The 26,223-nt window shown below is 40.5% G+C and overlaps 2 protein-coding genes across 2 annotated transcripts; both read right to left on the bottom strand.

Moving 5' to 3' along the window:
• Positions 1-23,823: 23,823 nt before the first annotated feature.
• Positions 23,824-24,389, bottom strand: LOC138322116 (prostatic spermine-binding protein-like). Its single transcript, XM_069266200.1, has 2 exons — positions 24,237-24,389; positions 23,824-24,030 (listed from the first exon to the last, which is right to left on the bottom strand). The coding sequence occupies exons 1-2, from the start codon at positions 24,387-24,389 to the stop codon at positions 23,824-23,826; spliced, it is 360 nt and encodes a 119-aa protein (XP_069122301.1).
• Positions 24,390-24,843: 454 nt separating this feature from the next.
• On the bottom strand, positions 24,844-26,223 carry LOC138310289 (uncharacterized). Its single transcript, XM_069251430.1, has 4 exons — positions 25,957-26,223; positions 25,654-25,747; positions 25,304-25,421; positions 24,844-25,170 (listed from the first exon to the last, which is right to left on the bottom strand). Exons 1-4 carry the CDS (start codon positions 26,037-26,039, stop codon positions 24,878-24,880), a joined length of 588 nt encoding a protein of 195 aa, XP_069107531.1. The 5' UTR covers positions 26,040-26,223; the 3' UTR covers positions 24,844-24,877.

Genomic DNA, 26,223 nt, shown 5'->3' with positions numbered 1-26,223 from the left:
ATTTGAATCTAACATAAAACACAGATGTATAAACAACCCCCCAATCCGACCGCTTGCCACCAGAAATTGTGTAACGTGTTTGAGTTCGTACCAGGTCTTTTCCTGGGTTGGGGTGTTAGCGGTAGCAAATATATACAAAGGAACCGCTGGTCTACCTTGACCAACACATAACAAATCCCTATGACATGTGAACTAAGAAAGAAACATGCACTGTGTACCTCACAGTTACTCAATGAACAACATACAGATAGAAAGAAATATGTACTAAGTGATCAAACAACAATAGCCTACTATACACTGTGCCAGCACTCTGTACCTATGCACCCTGTACTGCTGTGTACTCTGTATCTGTTAACCATGTACACCTATGCACCCTGTACTCTGTGACGTGCACCTTGTACCCTTATACCCTGTAACCCTGTAGCCTGTGCACCCTGTACTGGTATGTATCATGTGCCTGTGCACCATGTACTGGTATGTCCCCCTGTGTCTGTGCACCTGTACACACTTAACACACCCTGTTATCACTGTACCTGTGCACCCTGTACTGGTATGTACCCTGTGTCTGTGCACCCTGTACACTTACACACCCTGTACCCAGTACCTGTGCACCCTGTACTGGTATGTACCCTGTGCCTATGCACCCTGTACTCCTTTACACCATGTACCCTGTGCCTGTGCACCCTGTACACTTTATCCTCAGTACTCTTAGCACCTGGTATGCCTTGGGGGTATTACTGGATTTACCTTTGTTATTGCGTCAGCGCTATATATAGTAGTGTCCACTTGAAAAGCTGGAGCAGGGAATGATGCTGGGGAGCTGGGTTCTCCACTTTTATAGTCAGCATCAAATTACAATCAGATTTCAGCCAATCAGAATGCACCATTGCATTATACTCAAGCCAAGCTGATACTGTTGATCAAACCGAACCAGTGCTGATATAAGTAGGTTATGGTCTTCAAATGAACCATTCAGCTATAGTATATACAACTGTGGGCGACCTATTTCTGTCACAATTACCCACGCCATGCCTCCGAGCAAAAATGCGTCCCGCATTTTTTTTCCATGGTAAAAATATATAATACTCAACAAAAACTAATATAAAATCTGTTTCCAATAAGGCTTTATGTCATGCATATGGATTACTTCACCAACTACAATAAAAAAGACAAACAACTAGGTATCAAGTTTCTGTTTCTGTTCTTTTTTTTCACTCAAAGAGCAAATTACCATCACTTTATCCAATCTGTAAATTTGATCAGTTAGTCGACGTAATTCTCGTCCCACTCGCGTGATTTCCTCTGACACATCTCTGCATTCCGTCCCACAAACTTGGGTGGTGGTTTTAACCTTGTTGGTCCTTCTCTACGAGGCTGAGCAGTTTTGTCTTACCCATTGAAGTACTGATGCTTCGTCGAATTTCGACACCTGGCTTTCCATTACACTTATCCACAGTACACCTGTGGTACCATCCTGTGTAGGTTTCAGCGGGGAGCGGACACCAGCGGACACGTGCTACCGATCCCTTACTGCTACAAAATGTAAATCTTTTACCCCTAACTACAGCCGGACTGAGGAGGAGAAAAGAGGAAATCATCAACGATTCCTTCGGCAAAGAAACCCGGCTCCCCTTCATTGGTTTTGCAGCGATGTAGGAGCCGACACAGGCATGGGCACATGGGAAACGTGGCGCGACGTGGGCTTCGAGAAAGTCCTTACCAATCTCAAGATCACTTTCGTGTGACGTCATGATCAGTTCCACTATACAGCACCCGTGAACTGCGGCAAGGAACCTGGATCCGTCCGGAGCCAAATGTCAATATATCATCTCCTGTGTCGTCCTTTGGCGAAGGGACCGTGCCTCCGTGCCACATGTCGGTAGTTTTTTAACAGGATCTGTCTTGCTGGTGGCGAAGTCAAGTCACAGTGTTGGGCACTCAAAACTGCTTCTTCTCCACTGGTCTCTTTCCGCACATTATCAGATGAGTTTGTCCCCAAGCCTCCCTGTGTTCCTGGAAACGCTTGCGACGAGCACAGTGGACAGGCCATCCATGCCAGGTTTCCTCTTTGTAACCTTGGTGTTTGGCATTCTCGCTGAAAAAGTAATACGAAAGGCGAAATTTAGTTACATATTGATTTCGCTCAGAATTATACATGGTTATGTACAGGTATTTAACAATCTTCTGCCAACCTATCTACAGAACATAGGTCAGAAAGCCACCCAGGTTTTCCTAGTATTTTCTCCCTGACCTAGTACACTCCTCGACCAGACTTCCATACCCCGGGCCCTTGTCTGGACACTCGATTTTCATCCGCCAGTTTGTCACTCATGACCGACTTGTCATTATCACCTTCCCAAAAACCCTTGTCCAACAGCTGTATCTTGAATACCTTGGACAGAAAACCTTGTCCAACAGCCTGGTTCCCCTAGTCCCTGAGACTTACATCTCTTGAGTCTATCAACATGGACCTACCAGGATCTTTCCATCGCCCACGGCGAACCTTGTAGGTGACCTCGGACAACCTTTGAAACAATAGTGCTATAGTCCTTTCCAAAAGGCTCATGCAGCTGTGGAGGGTGATTTGTACCCACTTTCCTCAATAGGAAAATTACAACATACACCATGTCACCGCATTGTTCAAACTTATCCCACTGAAGTTATTGAGTCATGGTACCGCATTCTTGCCTCTGTACGGACTGTTTCGTGAAAGCACGCGTTTGTCTATGTGCCTCTTCCAACCTTTCACGTAATTGCCAAGCCCACTCACTCCTGAAGACACATCCCTGGCTTCCTCTGGCAACTCGTTATGATCAGACTTAAGGGTCGTGGTGGATACTTCCCTCCCAAACATTAACATGTTTGGAGAGAACCCTGTGGTTTAGTGTGTGTTATAGCAGAGGCGAAGTATGCCATCAGTACATATGGCAAATGGCTGTCCCAATCTATTTTGATGATCTTGGACATATGCCACTCAACATTCTGCTGCAGTGTTTGGTTTAAATCGGCTCAACCATCCCGTCTGATTTTGGATTGAAACGCTGTGGTGCTGGGTTTTCCTCATAGTAACCGAGTAAACTTGCACATTTCTTGAAAGAGGGATACTCTCATATTGGCCTACCCTGGTCGGACATTGTAAGGTGTCAGGTACACCGAAATCTGGCAATAAAACTCTTCGGGACTATCAATGTCGCCACGGTAGCTGATTCCATGTTTATGTCAGTAGGGTATGCCTCGGTCCACTTTGAGAAGTAGTCAGCTACAACGAGGATATATCTGTTACCCTTTTCTTGTTTCTGGACAATGGGCCCATAATGTCGGTTGCTATCCTCTCCATCGGATATCCGGTCTCGCTGTCAGTTTGCAGAGTAGGAGCCTGTCCTCTTTGTCCTTGTCCTTGCGTACAAGCGCACATTCTGACACCAGAGAGACATACTGGCGAACATCTGTGCTGCAACCCAGTCCAGTAATTAAAAGTTTTGGCTGCGTATCCGACCTAGTGTCTTGGTTACTCCCAAATGACCAGAGGTTTTAACTGTCGTATGCAATCTCTAAGATATTCCTCGGGCTAGACATTGGTACCAGACCACTTGATAAGAGGAATCTTTTTTTTTTCCTTCAGACTCTGCTGCACAAAAACACCGTTTTTGATAGTCTAGTATACCATCCCATTGTGCCCACAAAGTACCCTGAGTACCCGCGGCTTTGTCCCCTTGACCTTAACAAAGCTTGGGCGGCTTTCCCTTTCCTTTAATCCATGTTTTTATTAACATGAATTCAGGAGTCTTTGTGTTGCAGATCCTCCCAGAGTCTCTTCATGTTTTAACATGGTTTGACCCATTAGCATTCACGGTGGTTTTACATAGTCCAATATTTTCGGCTGGTAGCCCACATTGTCTGCATGGGAATCCTGCTCATTGCATCAGCCTTTGCATGTTGTTTACCAGGGCGATGGCGGAACGAATCTCATGTCCTGCGTCGAAACTTGTCTGTCCACCTGTATCCACCTTGCGACCTGTTACCTTCGGGGGTTTTTTTCTAGTTTTACCAATAACCACTCTGCGATGCACACCTCGTGGATCTGTCCCGAACAAAACACATTTGTGTTTGTTACAAGGTAAATGATCTCAAGTATTTCAGAAAGAGGACTATACCACGCCAAAAAACAGCTCTTTGCGTGTCACGCGTGTACTTCCGTTCTGCCTTGGTAGCCGTCCGGCTTGCGTAGGCAATCGACTCTTTTTCTTGCCATCTATCGGTCTGTGACAATACAGCCTCGATCCCAAACTGGACTGGCTCTTCTGTGTTCCAAAATAATGGGGACATTTAGCAAAGTTGGTTTAGGGGGGGGTGCAGGATTTACCCCCGCGATTTTGTTTTTACCGTAGCAAGGTCGTTCCTTTAAAGCTGTCAAATGCCATTTGACAGTCTTCGGTCCACACGAAGTCGGTTCCTTTCTCACGTGAGATGTATCATGAGGTCTTCTTAAAAAAAAAAAAAAAAAAAAAAAATCCACTGAAATCCTTACAATGTACCGCAACTGTAGATAGCTAACACAGGCCCTAAAAATGGAGCCTGACCTCGGTGACGTCCAGCTGGAAATAGTTTTAATTTTATTTAGAGCCCATTTGCTCCTATGACCGACCTTACCTTGTCCGGCGTCAGGTAGACAACCACGTTCATGTCTGTGATATCACATATCAAGGAAATGTACACTATGTTGGAATAGATGGACACTTCTTTGCCTTTAATTTTAGATCCCTGCTTCATGTATTCCTCGCGTATACCCTGTCCCCATGTTCTCCCAAAGCCTCTTCAAATGTTCTCCCAAAGCATCACCACATCATCAATATAACGACCAGGCAAATGTCCATCGGCCAATCCAGATAGAACCGGAGATCCATCAGTCTTTCAAACACGTTAGCTGGACTGTCTGCAATAAAACCGAAGGGCATATCACGTTGAATTCGTTAGTTAAAGTCCTTTGCGTTGTTGCAAATGCCGTTTTCGGTTTGTCGCGAGCGCCTGCTCCATCTCCACTTTGCCAAAAGGACCTGAGAACAGTCAATGGTTGAGAACCATTTACTGCCAGACAACCGATCTAGCGTGTCCATCTACCCTTGGTAAAGGGTATCGGTCAGAGTTATTGACTGTTAACTTGTTTATGATCAAACCTAGCAGATACAGCCCACGCATCGAACCCTACATGGTATCGCATCGACTTGTTCTCACAAGGGACAATCCTCCTGATGGACAGGAGACTGCGCTGAAGGTGAAATTACACCTATCGCGTATAACATGCTATTCCACACTCACCTCTGTGTACATTCCTCCGCTCGCATGGTGAGAGGAGACGACGCAGGGAGTATTGTTTTTTGAACCTGAGTATCCGTATACTGCCGTCTGTCAATGGTAAGATTCTGGATTATAGTTTGAGAATAAGTCCCAAGGTTCCTTGTGTCTGAGCTTGCAAATAAAGAGGTAGAATTTTTCAGTTAAAAGGAGCTATAGCTTGTATTCTCCTTATCCGATCTTCTTCTGAGATTCTCGCGAGGATCCTTTTGTACAAATAGAGCTCCAGGTGATTAGGTAACCTCATTGCATTGCTTCCCTGTTGCGCATTGTCTACAGTATCTCCAACACTTTCGCATCATAGGGCTCAAGTGTTCGCGCACTGTAGTGAATGGTTTGGATATATTCGTTGGTTATCCGTTTGAGAGTAGGGTTACGTTGCCCGACATATGGGCATCAGTAAGAACCGGACCGGACAGAAAGTTTCTTGACAACATGAAAACCTGTCCTGATGCATAAGAATTTGTCGCTGGTACTCCTTTCATGCATTCCTTGTTCAGGTAACAGTTCGACAGTTTTGATAAATGCCGAACCTTGCCTAATCACATATTATGTTCAGAACACTTGGCGGCGTTAGAACTCACCGCGTGTCACTCATAACACACCCTCTAAAGCATACTATGTGAACCTAGTCAGCTTGCTAAGTGACCTCGTCTTGGCCTACATATGGCCTCATCGTTTTGTCCTTGGCCGCGACATCCAGACAAACACTTCCGCTATCTTATTTAAGGTACTAGATCCAAATGCTATAAGAATCCCTTGTATTGAAATATCTACGACTACAACTGTGCATGCGGCGTGATAACTCGTCTATTTTGAAAGTAAACTTTCCTTTCCCTTTGACGTTTAACCTTTCTCCATTTGCTGCTACTATCTTATGTGATACACAGGTTCCAATGTTACCTGTTGCTCACTGGAGATTAGACTTGTAAATGTATCTTCAGACATGAGACGTACTGTAGCTCCTGTGTCCACCAGTCATTATTTGCAAAGTTAGTCCACTTAACACTAACGTCCACAAATAAAACCACCTTTCGTCTACGCGCATTTATATCTGGGTTTGTCTTCAGATACACCCTGTGCATGAAGTACTGTAGGAGTATTCTTACTATGTGCATTGTTTGTTTACATTTCTCCGTTGTAGACTGTTGCGACTTTTGCCACGGGTAAAGGAGACTTTTTATTTTCCTTGCAGTCTCTCTTAAAATGTCCTGTTTTGCCACATTTGTAAAGCATCTTGATCTCTCACGGTGGATCGCGTTTTGACCAGGTGTTTCTTCTATCTTATTACCTGTATTACCACCTGTCCTTGTCTTAGGATTCTCGCAGCTCTTTTATCTCCTTCTCCATGTTGGAGCATTGACTCTTTTAACTGAGGACATGTAATATCTCCAGTTCACCTGGGTTAAATCCTTTTCTGCATAAGCTCTCAGAACATTGTGCCTGCCGTACATATCCTTTACTAACTACTTCGGCGTTCTTTGTCAGCCTCTGGTAAAAGACTTCTATTTCCACAGCGAGTGTGCCACAGCTTCGTTAAGTGTCTCTATTGGTCGGCGACCTGCATGGACCCTTAACCTCATATCAAAGTCAATGAGGGCATCGACGCAAGTGGGGGGGGGGGGGGGGGGGGGGGGGGGGGGGGGGGGGGGGGGGGGGGGGGGGGGGGGGGGGGGGGGGCGAATGATCCCGTAGAAATCATTTCCGCTATGTCCCTTGTTGCCGTGGGGTATGCTAAAGGTGTGGTTAAGCGTTTTCATCCCTTCACCTACCTCCTCGCGTAATGTTTCCGAGGTCTGCAGCTCAGTATCCGTTATACTCAGCATACGTGCGATACTAGTGCAGTGTTTGGTTAATATGGGCGCAAAAATTAGACTTCATAGTGCTCAGGGAGTGATTGCAATAACAGTGTTTACTCACCTGCTGTTGCAGAGTTCCCAGTACTGTTTGTTGCCCTGGCGTCTAACGGGAAGCAACGACCAAATACTGCACCGATTCGTGCATGTGACGTTTGATCCAATGATTTAATCTGTGCTCAAGCCTCGGTAAATTGTTGCTCACTTATATGTTCAATCCATGATCCAGTCTACCATCAATAACGTTGCTGGCTGATGATATGACGACTTGCTAGGGTGGTAAAATCCCATCCGAGTCCGTTGTTTGACCCTATGTTATTTATCGACCCAGGCGGTAGCTATCAGTTGGGTTGTTTGTGATTACATGAGCTTGATCACCACGGTCCATCTCGTCTCTCCCGCGCGAGGTCGTCCAAGTGCTCATAGGCACTGTGTAACTGATGTACCGTGTGTACATTATCCCCAAGTATCCGCCATACGAACTGAAGTACTTCCCCCCCGCACGCATCTCAGCCAGATGAACACTTGCCCCCAGGACTAGAGGTATTGAACACCAGCATTGGGTGCTCTACGTTGCCTTCGTTAAGTCTTCCGCGGTTAACCGACCCTCGAAATGCGCTATGCTCCTGAATATTGTGGTCTGTGTTGACAGGCTACATGAGTTCAGGGGACCTAAAGTTACGTCCATCTAAGGATGATTTACATCCACGAGTCCCCTTACCTGTAACCTCGTCAGTCAACCCTTCCTATTCCGTAGACCCAATTGCATTGGCTAGTATTGCGCCAGCCCTCCTATTCTTGCCTACTTCTATTTCCTTAGTCATTATCCCATATTAAAGCAATTGAAAATACGAGGTTATCCAAAAGAATACAACTGGAATACCACACAAAATTCTCCAAATATACAGCTATCTGTCATAGCTACGGTATATAAAAATACCTGATTCAACCATGATTTATGAATGTAATACATAAAACACAGATGATAAACAACAACCCCAATCCGACCCGCTTGCCTCCAGGAAATTGGTGTTAACGTGTTTGAGTTCGTACCAGGTCTGTTTCCTGTGTATGGGTGTTAGCCGGTAGACAAATATATACAAAGGAAACCGCTGGTCTACCTTGACACCAACACATAACAAATCCCTATGACATCTGTGAACATACTAAAGAAAGAAACATGCACTGTGCTACCTCTCAGATAGTTACTCAACATGAACAACATATACAGATAGAAAGAAATATGTACTAAGTGATCAAACCAACAATAGCCCTACTATTCTACACTGTGCCAGCACTCTGTACCTATGCACCCTGTACTGCTGTGTACTCGCTCGTATTCTGTTAACCATGTAACACCTATGCTGACCCCTGTACTCTGTGACGTGCACCTTGTACGCTTTATACCCTGTAACCTGTGCATGTGAACCCTGTACTGGTATGGTCATCATGTTGCCTGTCTGCACACCTGTACATGGTTTGTCCCCTGTGTCTGTGCACTCACTGTACACGCTTTCACACCCTGTACCACTGTACCTGTCGCAACACCTGTAACTGGTTTCCGTATCCCATCCGTGCACCATGTGCACCCTGTACTGTATGTCTGTGTCACCCTGTACACTTACACACCCTGTACCCTAGTTCCTGAGCACCCTGTACTGGATGTATGTACCCTGTGCCTATGACCACCCTGTACTCCTTCCATACACCAAATGTACCTCTGTGCCTTTGCACCCTGTACCTACACTTATCCTCAGTACTTCTAGCTACTCTGGTATGCCTTGGGGAGTATTTCTGGATCTTACCTTTTGTTATTGCGTAAGCAGCACTATATATAGTAGTATACCACTGAAATAGCTGGATCGAGGAGATGAATGCTGGGGAGCTGGGTTCTCCACTTTTCATAGTCAGCCATCATTACCAATCCAGATTTCAGCCATTTCAGAATGCACCATTGCATTATACTCATAGCCAAAGCTGATACTGTTTGATCAACCCAGAACCAGTGCTGATATAAAGGTAGGTTATGGTCTTACAAATGAAACCATTCCAGCACTATTATATACAAAAATAAATCTTAACTGTGGCGGAACCTATTTTCTGACAAAAACACTACGATGGACGACAGACGAACGGAACGGGACAAAAGTCGCGGACTATAATATGTCACTTGAGGACTTCTTCAGGTGACCCGTAGACAAGGGGCCAAAAGTGGCCTTTATCTCTCACCTGTTTTTAGTAAATACATTGTAATAAACAAAGACCCCATCCCTCAAGCCCCCCGGGGGTCAGCTCCATCATTTGTACAATTTTGAATCTCAGACCTATAAGAATACTACCATATGCATCATGAGTGCTATCCCATTCTTAGTTTCAGATAAGAAGTCGTTTACATGGAAATAGCCAAATTGACCCCTTTTGGTCCCACCCCTGTTGCTATATATCCAATGCTTAGTTTCAGAGTAGAAGTCGTTCATATAGAAATGGCCAAATTGACCCCTTTTCACCCGCCCCTCAGGCCCCCTGGGGGGTTTCAGCCCTATGATTTGTACAATTTTTAATCCCCACCCTATATCGATGCTACCATTGCATTATGAGTGCTGTCCCATGCTTAGTTTCAGAAAAGTAGTCGTTTATATGGAAATAGCCAAATTGACCCCGCCCCCTCAGGGGTTTGTCCCATCATTTGTACAATTTTGAATCCCCACCCTTTAAGGATGCTACCATTGCTAATGGGTGCTATTCCATGCTTAGTTCCAGAGAAGAAGTTGTTTCTATAAAAATAGCCAAATTGACCCCTTTTGGTCCCACCCCTAAGCCAGATCATTCGTACTGTTTTCAGTCAGTACTCCATAGGGATGGTACCAGTCAAATTTTGTTAAATTCAGACCAGCGGTTATGGAGAAGTAAATTGTTGACGAACAGACAGACACCTGACTCCGCAGTATCACATAAGATCACCTTGATCCTTCGGACCAGGTGACCTGATAACACTTAGTCAGGACCATTTTTGTGTTATTTTAGGCAAGGTTCAGCCCCTAAAACTTGGCATGTTATTAAATGAACCTGACATAACAAAATTAACAAAACAAACCAAAACCTTAAATTCTCTGTTCAATGAATTCAATACTTGTTTACCATATTCAACCCTAAAAGCACCCACCTTCCCTTTTTGAGGCTCAATCTCATGAAAATTGCATATCATCTTTTCCATAATTTAAGATGAACCATTGTTCTTTAGTAGAATACTTCCACAAATTGATTTATAGATTTTTAAAATCACTTTTGTGAAAGATTATTCCTATTAAGCCGTCAATCATTTATCTTCAATTTTATGCACCATGGGTCGAATATGGTTCACAACACCTATATAAGACATGGGTACATCAAGGTGATTTGTATTATAAAGCATTAAAGCATGGATAAAAGAATAAACAATTTGTTTGATTCAGCAACATAAAGCCTTTTTATTTCATTCAAACAAAAGCAAATTTAATCAAATCTCCCAACAAGTCACTTTTAGATTAAGTGGTCATGAGTTATATCTCTTTGACAATACCTACAGAACACCGAAATTCTACAGAACTGAAAGTTACCTTGTATTTACCTGTAGAAACATGACTATTTACCTGTAGAACCATGACTATTTACCTGTAGAACCATGACTATTAACCTATAGAACCATGACTATTTACCTGTAGAACCATGACTATTTACCTGTAGAACCATGACTATTTACCTGTAGAACCATGACTATATACCTATAGAACCATGACTATTTACCTGTAGAACCATGACTATTTACCTGAACCATGACTATTTACCTGTAGAACCATGACTATTTACCTGTAGAACCATGCAGTCGTCCCTGGTTCCCGAGTCTGGACAATCAGTACTGTGTGTCACAGCAGTAGGGGGAACAAGTCACACATTGATAAACTAATACACAAAATACCATGCGTAATTACTCTTGTTTCTAAATGATTTTGTTTTGTTATGTTTTCACATAAACTTCAAATATCCAGAGAGCTTATGAACCAACAATGGTCTAACCTATCACAGAACTGATATATCTCTTTTTACATTACATAAATTGTAGGGCTGAATTTCATGTTTGTTTGTGACCCCCTTTTGAGGAAACATTTTCCCACATTTTTACAAGAGTAGCTGAACTTTACCAGTGCTTTGTTCAGTATTATTATAAATACTGCACAACCTGTTCATTCTGAGCTGCCTACCAACTAATTCTGAGTTTGTATACTAAGGTTTTAGCTGCGATAAAACATTAGCCTTACCAAGTGAACATTACAATTACAAAATGTTATTACAGTTATTTAACACAGCATGAATTTGCAGTACAAGAGTTTCACAATTACTTCTGTATGATCCATATATTGAAAGCTTCAATGGCATTATGACCATGAGAATCATCTGTCTTTACTTTAATATAACATCAAAAAAAAGCAAACTAAATATAAATTCAGACAAAATTACAATATTTTCCCCTACAAAGAATGTAGGAGATTCAGTCTTAGATTCTACAAATATTTTCACTTCAATGAACATGGAAAGATCATCCACACTCTTTTCAGATTGTACATTTTGTACAAATGTCTTGACTGTAACATGTAAGTAGAAGATTTAGTAACAATTTTGAACTTCCTGACCAGTTTTCCATTTTTCTCATTCTATGGTTCATTTCATCTTTGTTATTCTGTGGTTCTGTATCTTGAAATACTGACGGATGATGAACAAACACAGCTCACGTAATAAATAAATGGTCAACTGAATTCTATTTTCACGACTTTTTCTCTGTACTAGACTGTGCATTGTCTGAAGAATTAAACAGTCCCGAGAACCAGTTCATAATTGTGAATCCCTGTCTCATAAAAAACACATGTGTTCTGTCCTTAAATGCACCGAATGAGTCGTACGCTGGTCTAACATCCAGAATGGAGAACCGAAAATTTTTGTCCACCTCACCGCCATCGTAATAGTCAATAATGTAGCGAACATCCTTCCCACACCTATCCACTATCCAGTCGTGTCTGTCAAATGGCAACTCATAACTGTAGAAAATAGAAAAGATACTTTATATCATCTAGACTGTTAATCTTGTTTTGTTAACAGGGGTTTTCCTTCTATTAAAATGAAATATTTGGAGTACATTTTTATAATTATATAATCCTGTATAGCAAACCTTAAATGTTCAGGTACATTTAAAACTTTGAAATATTTGTCATTTCAAAATGCTACATAAAATTCTGACTCAATTTATTCATGAATTGATGATTTGAACCTGATGATGTATTATGATGTCAAATATCAAAGCTTGTTACCAAAAACACAGCTTCATTTACATACATATCCAAACCTGTCTTAGTGACCACCTCAGTATAAAGATCACCTGGGGGGGAACACGCAATAAGACCCACTTTCTTTGGGGAGTGTCCCAAATGATCAACTTCAAATCAAATTTATTCTATGTATGAAGACCGCTTGGCTATTTAAACACCAATTTTATCCTCAGAGTATCCATTTGTGGTCTTTATAGACAGGTTTGAATGTATGTATTTTTAACATTGGAAGAAATTTCTTTTAGAGAATTCCTTATATTTTCAACAAGAGGCCCAGAGGGCCTGTATCGGGGTCTCACCTGGGTTTGTAATGCCAAGTAATGTTCTGAATACAGGTTCATTGTTACTTTTCATTGAAGGAATTTTAATATTATAACCTCTAAATCCCCTATTAGGCCCCACCCCTCCTGCCCCCAGGGGGTCAGAGCCAAAATTTATACAAGTGTTCTTGTTCCCCTTCCTCCAAGGATGATTTTGTTGGCCAAATTTGGTTACAGCATCCATATCAGAACTCTATGATAGTACAAGCGATTTAAAGAATTTACCTCTAATTTCCCCTATTGGGCCCCGCCCCTCCTGCCCCAGGGGACCAGTAGCCAAAATTTATACAAACTCAGTTCTTATTCTCCCAAGGATATTTCTGGCCAAATTTGGTTACATTCCATGCGGACAACTCTTGAGACTAGTAGCGATTTAACAGGATTTACCTCTATTTCCCCTATTAGGGCTCCGCCCCTCCAGCCCATGGGGGTCCAGAGCCAAAATTTTACAAGTTCTGTTCCCCTACCCCTGAAAGGATGTTTTGTGTTCAAAATTTCACGGTACAAATCCAATATCTTTATGACTAATGGAGCGATTTAATAGGAACTTACCTCTATGACTAGTTAGCGATTTGTTTTGGATGAAAGGATTTTCCTCTATATTTCCCCCTATTTTGGGTGGCCCACCTCCTGCCCTGGGGGATCAGAGCCCAAAATTTATACAAGTACTGTTTTCCCTTCCCCTAAAGGTGTTTGTTTCATGATTTTGGTTACATTTCCATGCCAAACTCTAGGACAAGTATCGGATTTAAAGGATTTACCTCTATTTCCCCTATTGGGCCACGCCCTCTCCTGCCCCCTGGGGGATCAGAGCCAAAATTTATACAAGTTCTGTTCCCCTTCCCCCAAGTGATGTTTGTGGCACCAATTTGGTTACATTTCATTCCGAACTCTATTACAAGTAGCGATTTAAAGGATTTACCTCTATTTCCCACTATTGGGCCCCCGCCCCTCCTGCCCCCGGGGGGCCATGAGACCAAAATTTATACAAGTCTAGTTCCCCTTCCCCAAGGATGTTTGTGGCCAAATTTGGTTCTAATCCCTTATGCAGGACTCTATGACAGTTAGCGATTTAAAGGATTTACCTCTACTTACCCCTATTGGGCCCCGCCCCTCCTGCCCCCAGGGGATCAGAGCCAAAATTTATAAAGTTCTGTTCCCCTTCCCCAAAGATGTTTTGTGGCCAAATTAGGAGATTACATTTCATTCAGAACTCTAGACAAAGTAGCGATTTTAAAGGATTTACCTCTATTTTCCCCTATTTGGCCCCCGCCCCTCCTGCCCCCACACTCGGGGCCAGAGCATGCAAAATTTTAACAAGTTATCTGTTCCCCTTCCCCCAAGGATGTTTGTGGCCAAATTTGGTTCACAATTCCCAATCCATGCAGAACTCTATGACTAGTAGCGATATTTAAGGATTTAACCTCTATTTCCCCTATTGGGCCCCACCCCCTCCTGCCCCCGGGGGGATCAGAGTCCAAAATTTATACAAGTTTTGCTGTTCCCCCTATCCCCCCAAGGATTTTTGTGGCTAATTTTGGTTACAATCCATGCCAAACTCTAGGACAAGTTAGCGATTTAAAGGATTTACCTCAATTTCCCCTATTGGGCCCCGCCCCTCCTGCCCCTTGGTAGGTCCAGAGCCAAAATTTATACCTTGTTTACCTGGTGACTGTATTTGTACTTCCCTTGTCTCCACTTTAAAAACACATAAGTTATGTGCTTCAAGTATCGATATATAGGTGGCGTTATTTTTCTCAAACGTACACTGTACGTGAGATATCGGCTCGGATCTGCTTTCAGGACAACCTTCACAACTTTCATGGTTGCCTTAGTTTAGTAATGAAACTGGGACAAAAGTTCCGGATGGTTTATATTATAAGTGTGAACCGAATTCGGGACAAACACTTGACTGACCTCTGAGCTTTTTTCTTACCTATATGTATTAGTTAGTCTACACGAGTAGTTTTTATGTGATGTTTTGCTAGGCGATTTATTAAAATGATGTGCGATTTTGAAAATTTTTGCGAATATGACTTATCGAAAATCTCGAAATGGGAAGAAATCGTAATTACATATATTTAAAATGGTTCTCTTTCCAAACGTTCTTATGCTACAGTTGTCCCCGGGTCTTTTCTTCGTGACTGATATTGAACCATAAACTTATGTACAGTGTATATTGTTCATGCACAAGAAAAAACGCGTTGTTAGACTACGTACCAAGTCTATGATTTCTATCTGTTTTTGTTTGTATTGCTTGATAAGCAGATGTTCTGTACGTCTGTTTGGCCAATATAGCAGAATTTCAGCCAATCACGTTGAACCTGTCTGACAGATGAAGAAGAAAAATATGATGAATTTTCCTCGTTCTAATCTCATGTTGATCAAAACATCATTGCATGCCGTCTGCTAACTAAATGTACGGAGTATGTATGTTTCTAAATATAACTGCACGCGAGTCACCACGGAAACATGTTAGGCGGGGCAACCCGTCTCCTCCATATTATTTACCAAAATTATTAGCGAATATAAAAAATCTGAATAATTTGGTACAATTGAAAAAGAAAGGAGACGGTAATGAAGATCTTTCATCTATTTTTACACATCTTATAAACACAGACCTCACCGAACCATCAATTCCCCCTCTCCTGATATTGTTCCTGTAGTAACTGGTCTTGTTTTTGTTTAATAAACCCCAGACAGTGTGACAATTACGCCGTATCCCTTTGAAGATGAGCACCTCCGCTGAGTTTTTTCTTGTAATTTTCCGCGATCTACAAGTGGTTGTAGCGGTAAATTGGCTGGAAACCAATGATTTTAATTGACAGTATGGGGAATGAGCCAAGGTGCTTGTTCGCTACCCTTCGTTTAACGCTCACGGACCGTGGCGTTGCTAGGGATCTGTTTGGATTTATTTATATCAGCCACATATATTTCAATTGAATCTTAAAGACGACGTGAGATCAGGAAATCATATAAAAGAGTTCTAAAACACACAAGTAAATAGGAAACCACTTTGTTTGTATCATTTCCAGATTAAATAAAGCATTCTTGTTCAATGACGAATCCTTGGAACAGCGGTATTAAATCCAAAGATTCGAAGAAGGAATAAAAAGGAGAAAAAAAGAAAGAAATTATTTCCCAGTCATTGTAAATTCGGTCAAAGACGTGCATGTATCCTCAACAATAAAATGAACAACATAATACATAGACCATACGATATAAACTAATCGTGATTGTTCTGATGATACCATATGGTACATCTTTCGGCTACAGCTATGCTGATAATATTCCTTTAACTGCAGTTTGCTTAATTAACAATTTATTGAAAGAGGTGATTGATACCGAATTAATCTTCAACATATAAACTACTGAAAATTCCTTTGATGAGTGATGTATGCTTGTGTGAGCCTTGGGATGGACTAAAGAAAAGGGGGAAATATGACGTTACGCCAGGAGATTATAGTAGACAAACAATAAAGAGTGGTATTTTTCCGTCATTTTTCACTTCATAAATATTAATTATGTTCCAAGCTGTTACACTTGATTAAATTTTACTTTCGAAATATTAATGATAAAGCTGGTTTGATCATACTCATATACAATTTTGAAACTATGATAAAATGTAATCTTTTCTTTTTGTCTGTCTCTCGTGAAATCTCTATTCGATGTAGACACGTATTACAAACTAAAACTGAAAAGTAACCGCCGGTGATTTTGTATAGAAGAGGCCATGGCAGGGGTCGTCGAAGGGAGTATTAAACTAACGCTTTAAATCTTTATAATATTTCTGTTAAACTAGTATCATTTTTAAGATTGAATAACTCTACAAAACATTAATGCCTGTCTATTTACATTGCAGTCATTTAAAACCCTTAAAGATTAAGTTTACGTTAACAGGTCTCTTAGAGCCTCCCCTATAATCACTCTCAGAAATGTTACATGAAGCACGTGCTTATCAAATATACAATGATTCTACATTTAAATCAACACGAACAGACTAACATTGAAACTAAGATAAAGCTGTTTAATACCCGACAAATTTAAACAAGCCAGCACAGCAGTGATGATGATAGTCTTCACTGATGTAGTTCACATTGATCAGTCTTCACTGACAGTACATACCCCAGCCGTCATAAAAACAATTAAGTTTATATAGACAGCTCAATCTTATATCACACACTTTATGATAATACAAACCAGATCTCGTAAATTTATAGTTAATACTATTGGCACTTAACTTACCCAAAATATCTTTACCAGTGTCGGTAACATTTTGAGGTCGTCTGGGAAAAACCAACAAATAGTCCTAGGTGTATGTTTTCAGAAGGAGTGTTTATGATACGTTCAACATATCCTGAAATGACGTTCACATGTCATGTAGCCCGAGATACTCTGACCCTGACACCAGACTTAGACATTATGACAGATAGATGTCTGGTATAGGGACAAAGCGCAGTGCTATATCAAAAGGTGGAACTCGCCGACACCGTTTGGTGTCGGGCCAGGTCATCTCCGATTGAGACTGCTTACAAAACACCGAGAAGCGTCCCTTAACTTGTTGCAGAATGTTATTAATATATCCGTAATTTATACTTGAAAAATTTGTTATTTTTAGCCAATTTTGCTGCGGACGACAACGAACGGCCAAAATTTGTAAACTTAATTAATCCGTAATTAATCCGCTCTTCAGTGGTACCGGGCCTTAAGTCTGCTGTACATGTTAGGGCCAGAATATCTCGGCCTAATGTGATGGCGCGTGGCGCCGTTGAGGATGAGAACGCTAAATATTCCGAAACGTTTGATCACATACTTAATCTTTTCGCATAAATCTACATTTTCTTCTTTCACTGTTTCATCGCCATTCATAAAAAAACATACATTTCTTTTCTATATTTTTTTATGTATAATGATGTGCATATTATTACAAGAAACTGTTAAACTAGTACTGCAGAATATAATCTCCACAAGATTTGGTTCAGACAATTATTTATTTTATTTCTTTGATAACCAAAACATTTGGAAACAAAACATATGAGGGAGAGGCTGCTTGCTGGTTTTTTAAACTCCCTTACATACTTAAACTATATGTACTTGGTTGGGGGTTGATACCACAATAGATATCGTAAAGTATGACGATCAGCAGATTTATACAATAAAAATAATAGACATATTATCTCTATAACCTTTATAGGCATTCCTGGTATGTTGAGCTATAAAAGTTCAGTTTTTTTATAACTACCCCAATCCTATCACAAGTCACAAAGTCCAACAGTTATTGTTAATTTCTCTGGAAACCGTAAATATACCACAATGTCGACATACATGTATGCGAATATCAACCTTAATTCCATGATTCTGTACTACAAAAGAGGAAATTAATATATACACAAAACATCATATACTGGCTTCATGATTATTCGTTCTAAAATGTCTGCAGTTTATAAGAATTTTAACAGATTTGTCTCAGCGAATGTAAATAGGAATCAGTCTTTAAGCATGCGATCAGTTTAGGAAATTGCTCAATAAGATCAATAATATCAGTTTTGGTGCTTTAAAGTATTAAAAATCTCTCTATATATATACTTTATACACGTGTCGTGTTTAAGTTTACCCTTTTAATTGAACACTGCATATCCATGTCGTTGATATGTACATTTTTTTAAAAATATACCTTTAAACCTCTAACAATTATAAGTCTGGCATTTAAAGATTGTGAATACAAGTTCCGATAGATAAAAATGCCAAAACTGGCCTATGTTCTCTTCAGAAAGTACAATATTTATTTGTCAATGTTCATGTTATATGTGCCAGTTTATATGAATGATATAACGTATACAGACGGATCAACAGCTGCCAATCAAACTGTCCGGGTACCGTACGTGACCGTGACGTAGCATTTTGTATTGTATATGTTTCATTGAATAGATAAACGTGCGTTTACGAGCATGAGAAGTCTGCTTAATCTGCCTATATTATTAGTCTTTTTTTTAAATTTACCTAATATATAAGTCAAAAAATTGAAAAATTACCCTAATAATATAGGCAGGTTTAGCAGACTAGAGGTGTGGCTGCACATTCAATGGCCTACCATTTCTAAATAATGAGTTCTTTGATATCTTCTCTTTGCATCGTTAGCAATTCACCTTTCAGGTAGCCATTAACTCAGCAGACGACAATGATTTAATTTCATGCCTTTCATCGGTTAGAAAACGGAGGTCCATAGACAGAAAACAACTGTACGACAGTTTGTATTTCATACACAATGAACTATCTTTGACGTCATTTTAAAAATGTAATTACAAAACCCCACAGTTATGTTAACAGCGGGAAACAACTTATCTGTGGTAGCGCCGTCGCTTCTTCAAACAACCGTAGGCAGTACTGTCGTCTGGAATTAGACTGGCCACCATACCCTAAGTTGTTGATAAGACTTTCTCAGCAGAGTTCTTTACTAGATTATCTCCCCCTAGTTTAATATTAATTAGAATGATAATATTCTAGAGACTGGTGGCCAGTCTAGTCTGGAATGTTCAAACTGGTCTTTCACCAACTGTATATTTCGATGTCTGCATTAGATACGCTCAAAACTTTACTCAATTTATCTTGTCTGTGCTGCCTTCACTGGCATTTCTCGAGTATGAATGAGGTTATTAATAGAAATGTCAAATACGGTTTGACTGGTTGGACCTCTAATTTTTCGTTTCGTTCCACATACATGGAAATATAAGAAAAATTCAATCTTTAAATTTCAATCCTACACACTGACAGCTTCAGTTTGCGGCCGCCATTGTTTACCCACTGTAAAAAATCCCATCAGCGTGAATGCGATGCTTTGAAGTCAGCTGATTATATAATCAAGCGGTTTAAACGCTTTCATGATCCGACGAACGTAATCTTCATCAGGCAGAAGCTCAGTGCTATTGCTTTTTAGTTGCAAGCGTTAAAGTGACAGACAATCTTCTAATATAATCAGCTAACCAAGAACGGAATATCTGTTACGGAAATAAAAATTTCTTACTTCTCTTATGTGGATTTCCTTCAAAATTTTGGGTTTGGGGACAAGAATAAAGTGTTAATTTATATAAAAAAAAATAGAAAATTCAGCTCCGATATTTCCGTAAATTGAACTTTTTAACAGTGCATAATTAATGGTTACTGAAACATCTGGCTGCGCCCTTTAAGGCCTTGCTTCAGTTATATTACTTGATATAATAACTTTAACAAACGGCCGAACCGGTTATTCCGAATAATCGAAAACGGCCTGCTTCGTTTCGATATTTTAACTCTGATCAAACTCTCCAAAAACGAGGGTTCTGAAAATGACCTTCACCTTCCGTATTAGCATACTCGAGTGAGAACCCTGCGCGTTCGACTGCCCGAGTAATAACTCTGTCGACCGGAGAGTTGCCAGTCGAAGGCAGTCATGTAGAATGACTGTTCAGTAACCAGCGCGGGCTGGTGTAACGTTGAAAATGGACCCCCGTTGAAAATTGACCTCGGGTCATTTTTCAACGTTGAAAACAGACCCCGAAAACCATTGAAAACTGAACTTAACCCCTTGAAAATAGACCACGTTGAAAAGTGAACCCATATGAACTCGTTTTTAAACAACAACACAACACGACACCACAACACCATGAAACCCCACAGCACCACACAGCACATCAACACACCAACAATAAAATAACACTACACAACACAACAACACATCACACAACACCACAAAACACAACAAAATAACACAACATCACACAACATAACATCTCACAACACAACAACGCATCACAATAAACACAACATAACACAACTACACAACACAAGACAACATTACACAACAACACGACAAAACATCACAACAAAACATCACACAACACAGCACAACCACACCATAACACACAACCACGCAACAACAATACAACAACATCCAACAACAACACTTAACAACACTACACAACACAACATCACACAACACAACATCACACAACAGCACATCACACAACATAACACAAGAACACATCACACAAACACGCAACAACAACACAACACCACCTTACAACAACACACAACACCACCTTACAACAACACACAACACCACCTTACAACAACACACAACACGCCTCAAAACACAACATAACAACAAAACATCACACAACAACACATAACACAGCACACAACAATACAACACCACCCAAAACAACACAACACAATAATACACAACAACAAAACACACGACAATATCACACAACACAACATCACACAACAAAACACAACACAACAACACATCACACAACACTACAACACAACAACAATACAACACCACCTAACAACAACAACACAACACTCGACAACATCACAACATCAAACAACATAACGCAAAAACACATCACAAAAAATCACACAACAACACATTACACAAACACGGAACAACAACACAACATGCAACAAGGAGCCGCAAAGCTTGGCATTATCCCCCGCGCCCAGTTGTATTTTTTAATAAATTTCCATGGTAACAGAAAAAGTGTTGAAAATGGAAGGTTCCCATTAGAAAAAGGCACAACTATAGCACTAGCCTAACATGTACAGAAAGTTTCGTGTAGCCAAATTGAACGGTTTTCGAGTTATAGCCCGGAATAGAAAGGAAACTTTAATAATATGGTATTTTTGAATAAGTTTCCATGGTAACAGAAAAAGTATCGAAAATGGAAGGTTCCCATTAGAAAAAGGCACAACTAGAGCACTAGCCTAACATGTACAGAAAGTTTCGTGTAGCCAAGTTGAACGGTTTTCGAGTTATAGCCCGGAATAGAAAGGAAACTTTAATAATATGGTATTTTTTAATAAGTTTCCATGGTAACAGAAAAAGTATTGAAAATGGAAGGTTCCCATTAGAAAAAGGCACAACTAGAGCACTAGCCTAACATGTACAGAAAGTTTCGTGTAGCCAAGTTGAACGGTTTTCGAGTTATAGCCCGGAATAGAAAGGAAACTTTAATAATATGGTATTTTTGAATAAGTTTCCATGGTAACAGAAAAAGTATCGAAAATGAAAGGTTCCCATTAGCAAAAGGCACAACTAGAGCACTAGCCTAACATGTACAGAAAGTTTCGTGTAGCCAAGTTGAACGGTTTAGGAGTTATAGCCCGGAAACGATACTCGGACGGACGGACGGACGGACGGACGGACGGACGGACGCACGGACGGACAGAGCCCAAATCAATATCCCCCGCAAACGCGTTTCGCGGGGGATAACAACACAAAACACAGCCACACAGCATACAACAACACACAACAGAACAACACACCAATGACACACAACACAATAACATTACACAACCACACATAACAACACAACAACACACAACATAACAACACAACATCACACAACAAAACATCACACAACAACGCACAACAAACAACACAAAACACAAAACCACAAAACCACAAAACAACACAACACAACCATACGCAGAACATCACATAACTGATCCATACGCAGATATATAATACATGTATTCTTGTATTGCAGGGAATAAATATATATTAACAATTACTGAATACTTGACAAACGTAAAATCGTCGAAAATATAATCTTAAAAAAAATCATTAAGAAACAAATTAATAATATCACATAATTATAGTTTTGTAACACTATCCACTGGTACTCGGAAGTGAACACCACATAGTACAAACTATCTAAAACTAACTACAAAAGACCATCCGTTGACAGTTTGCCAAGGTCATTTTTCAACAGACCTGTCGTTGAGAATTGACCCTAGACACTGTCAATTTTCAACGACATGTTCAATTTTCAACGGCATTCGGGGTCTGTTTTCAACGTTGAAAACTGACCCGAGGTCAATTTTCAACGGAGGTCCATTTTCAACGTTACACCGAATCAAACTGGTTCGTCGCGAACTTGCTTTGCGGTAAATTTAAAAAAAAGGGCATCAACCGCCGCACAAATATTGTTCTTAAAATTATTAAAAATTGATTAAAGTATTAGAATAATGTCTAGCATTATTTAAGCATTTTTTTTCTTTTTTAGGAGCTTTCTGGAGTTCGCTCTTCTTGATACCAAGAATTTTGATGTACGTTGCATCTCAACTACAGCTTGAAATTGACACCTCCGATGTGATATCATGCCCGCCAAAAATATGTGTGCTGGTTAACTGCTTGGTGTTGTCCATTGCCTTGATCGCTGAATTGTCAATATGGAGTAGATGGATATAACAAGGCTGAAGCTTATGGTTTTCCGACAACTTTCTGTTTTCAAAAGCAATACCGAGATTTAAGGCTTTCATATTTTAAACGAGTTAGTTTAAAATCATAACGACTTAGTATTACAGGCACAATTTTTAAACATGCTTAATAAATATGTATGTTGCTACATGAAACAAAAATGACGGCTTAACGGTGTATATTATATACATCAACGAGTCAACTCCAGTTGTCTATAACATTTTTTTTTAATTTCGACAAAACAGCTAAAATAATGCCATGACACAAACCAAACAATGATTACCGCCACCAAAACCATCCTCCTATCATCATCATCATCATCATCATCATCATCATCATCATCATTATCATCATCATCATCATCATTAAAATCGTCATCATCATCATCACCATCATCATCATCATCATCATCATCATCATTAAAATCATCATCATCATCATCATCATCACCATCATCATCATCATCATCATCACCATCATAATCATTATCACCATCATAATCATCATCACCATCATAATCATTATCATCATAAAATCTTTTAATCAGCAGCAGCAGCAGCATCAAAATCATCCTTCTCCTATTTATTATCACAATCATCCTCTTCCTGATTATAATTAAAATCCGCCTCATCCTCTTCATCATCATAATCATCATCATCATCATCTGCCTCCTCCTGATCATTAGCACCTTCCTGCTATTCATCATTATCATCATCATTATAGTTATCCTCCTCCTTAACTGTATTACCCTCCTCCTCCTTCAAATCCTCCTCATCATCATCCTCAGCAGCACCTTCCTGCCATTCATCATTATCATTATCATTATGGTTATCCTCCTCCTTAACTTTATTACCCTCCTCCTCCTTCAAATCCTCCTCATCATCATCCTCGGCAGCACCTTCCTGTCATTCATTATCATCATCATTATGGCCATCTGCCTACTCCACTTCATTTCCGTTTTTCTCCTCTTCCTCCATATAAAATTTCCCATTCTGCGTTTTGCTATCAAAGCAATCCTCCTCTTAATCATTGTCACCATCATCACGATACTTCGCCTCATCCTCCTTTCCCCTACTCCTTATCATCACCATTATATCACCACCATTACCATCGTTATATCCTCCTCTTCCTCCTCCCACTTTCCTTCCCTCACCTCATCATCATCATCATCATCCTCTTCTTCTTCTTCTCCTCTCCCTCCCTCCCTCCCCTCCCCTCCCCTCCCCTCCCCTCTCCCTCCCCTCCCCTCCCCCTCCCTCATCATCATTATCTCTCTTCCTTCCCTCCCTCCTCTCCCTAATCATCATCTTCTTCTTCTTCCTCTCTCCCTCCCTCCCTTCCCTTATCATCATCATCATCTTCCCCTCTCTCCCTCCCTCCCCTCCCTCATCATCAATATCTTCTCATTTCCCTCCCTCTCCCTACCTCATCATCATCAGCTTCTCCTCTCCCTCATCATCATCATCATCTTCTCCTCTCCCTCCCTCCCCTCCCTCATCATCAATATCTTCTCATTTCCCTCCCTCCCCTCCCTCATCATTATCATCTTCTCCTCTCCCTCATCATCATCATCTTCTCCTCTCCCTCCCTCCCCTCCCTCATCATCAATATCTTCTCATTTCCCTCCCTTCTCTCTCTCATCATCTTCATCTTCTCCTCCCCTCCCTCATCACCATAATCTTCTCCTCTCCCTCCCCTCCCTCATCACCATCATCTTCTCCTCTCCCTACCCTCCCTCGTCATCATCATCTAGCGAGGGACAGGAAACCAATAGTTGATTTGGCGTTGGATACAGAGAGGAAATAGGACCATATGCTTCTCCTCAAATTTGTTACAAAATTGCCTTTGCCAGTAGAGGTCATCTTGAGGCAATTCTTTGGTCAAGACCACGGACAGCTCCAGGCCATAGCGGAATAGCATCATTGCGTTTGAACGCTCCTTGAAGTTGGCTTCGTCCCTTTTCCTCGGACCAGAGGGTTTCCACAGAGACTTTCTCTTCACCTGGCACGGAGTAGTACCACAATGGCGGCAGAATTTAGGGCCTGTACAAAAAATGACATTCGCCAGATCTTATTTGGATACAAGAGTTTTGCGAAGTAGTTAATTTTATCAAATCTTCTATTAAAATCTAATATGACGGCTGCGTAATTAATGCGACTTAAGAATATTACTTACGAGTTCTCCATTCCTTGAACTTGGCAACCATGGCTATCCATCTCTTCTTAATCAATGGAGCGTGACCCAGGAGTAAGGTGATGCAGATGATGTTACAGAGTACCGCGTTCACCATTCGCTAAAATTATATATTGATACTATTTAAAATAAAACGAATTATGAATCAACATTGCAAACTTAGCTTTATATACTGATTTTTCCATAGTAGGACTGTTTCTATAGGGTAAACATTTGATAAACGATATGATCACGTCAGAGAGAAAAAAAATATGGCATTGCGCTTAAAAACAGAAGCTTTATGATCTTGATGGCATGTATTAGTATTCATTATCAAAATATTAAATGCTTACCCATAAAATTTCAGCTTGCCTTAGACATCTCTCGATTTCAGTTTCAGCAAAGTAATGAAACAGTCTTTCGGTGTATCCAGTTTCGTGCTCCACACTATGAATAGTGTAAAAGTGTGATGGAATATATTTTGAATTCATCAATTAATCCAGCAGACGGTTTGCAATTTTAAGCAATCCTTTTTTTTTTTGGGAAGAGATATATATTTTGATAACTTAATTAACTTCGAGTTAATCAATAAACAACAGTAACGAAAAAATATAATTTCGCAGAACACGTATTTAGGACAATGAATGAAAACTTACCACATGAGGTCCGTGTAGGTAGCAGGACCTTGGTGAAGGGCACTCAGCATTACCACGAGTATTATGGATAATTTTATATCCATCGTGGTATAAAGATTTAAAACAAAATATTCATATTAGGGGAGAGACTAATCATCTCCGCCATCGCCATTGCTAACCGGCTTAGCAACTGGTATATGACGTCATACAATTGTTGTCGGTGATATTTACTAAATGTGTAAACGAAGAGGAGAAAGTTCAGATCGTGGCTCGAACCCGGACCCTCCT

Source organism: Argopecten irradians, chromosome 1, assembly GCF_041381155.1.
Source record: "Argopecten irradians isolate NY chromosome 1, Ai_NY, whole genome shotgun sequence".
In the NCBI taxonomy this organism is placed as follows: Eukaryota; Metazoa; Mollusca; class Bivalvia; order Pectinida; family Pectinidae; genus Argopecten; species Argopecten irradians.
This window is presented reverse-complemented; position numbering and strand designations above follow the sequence as displayed.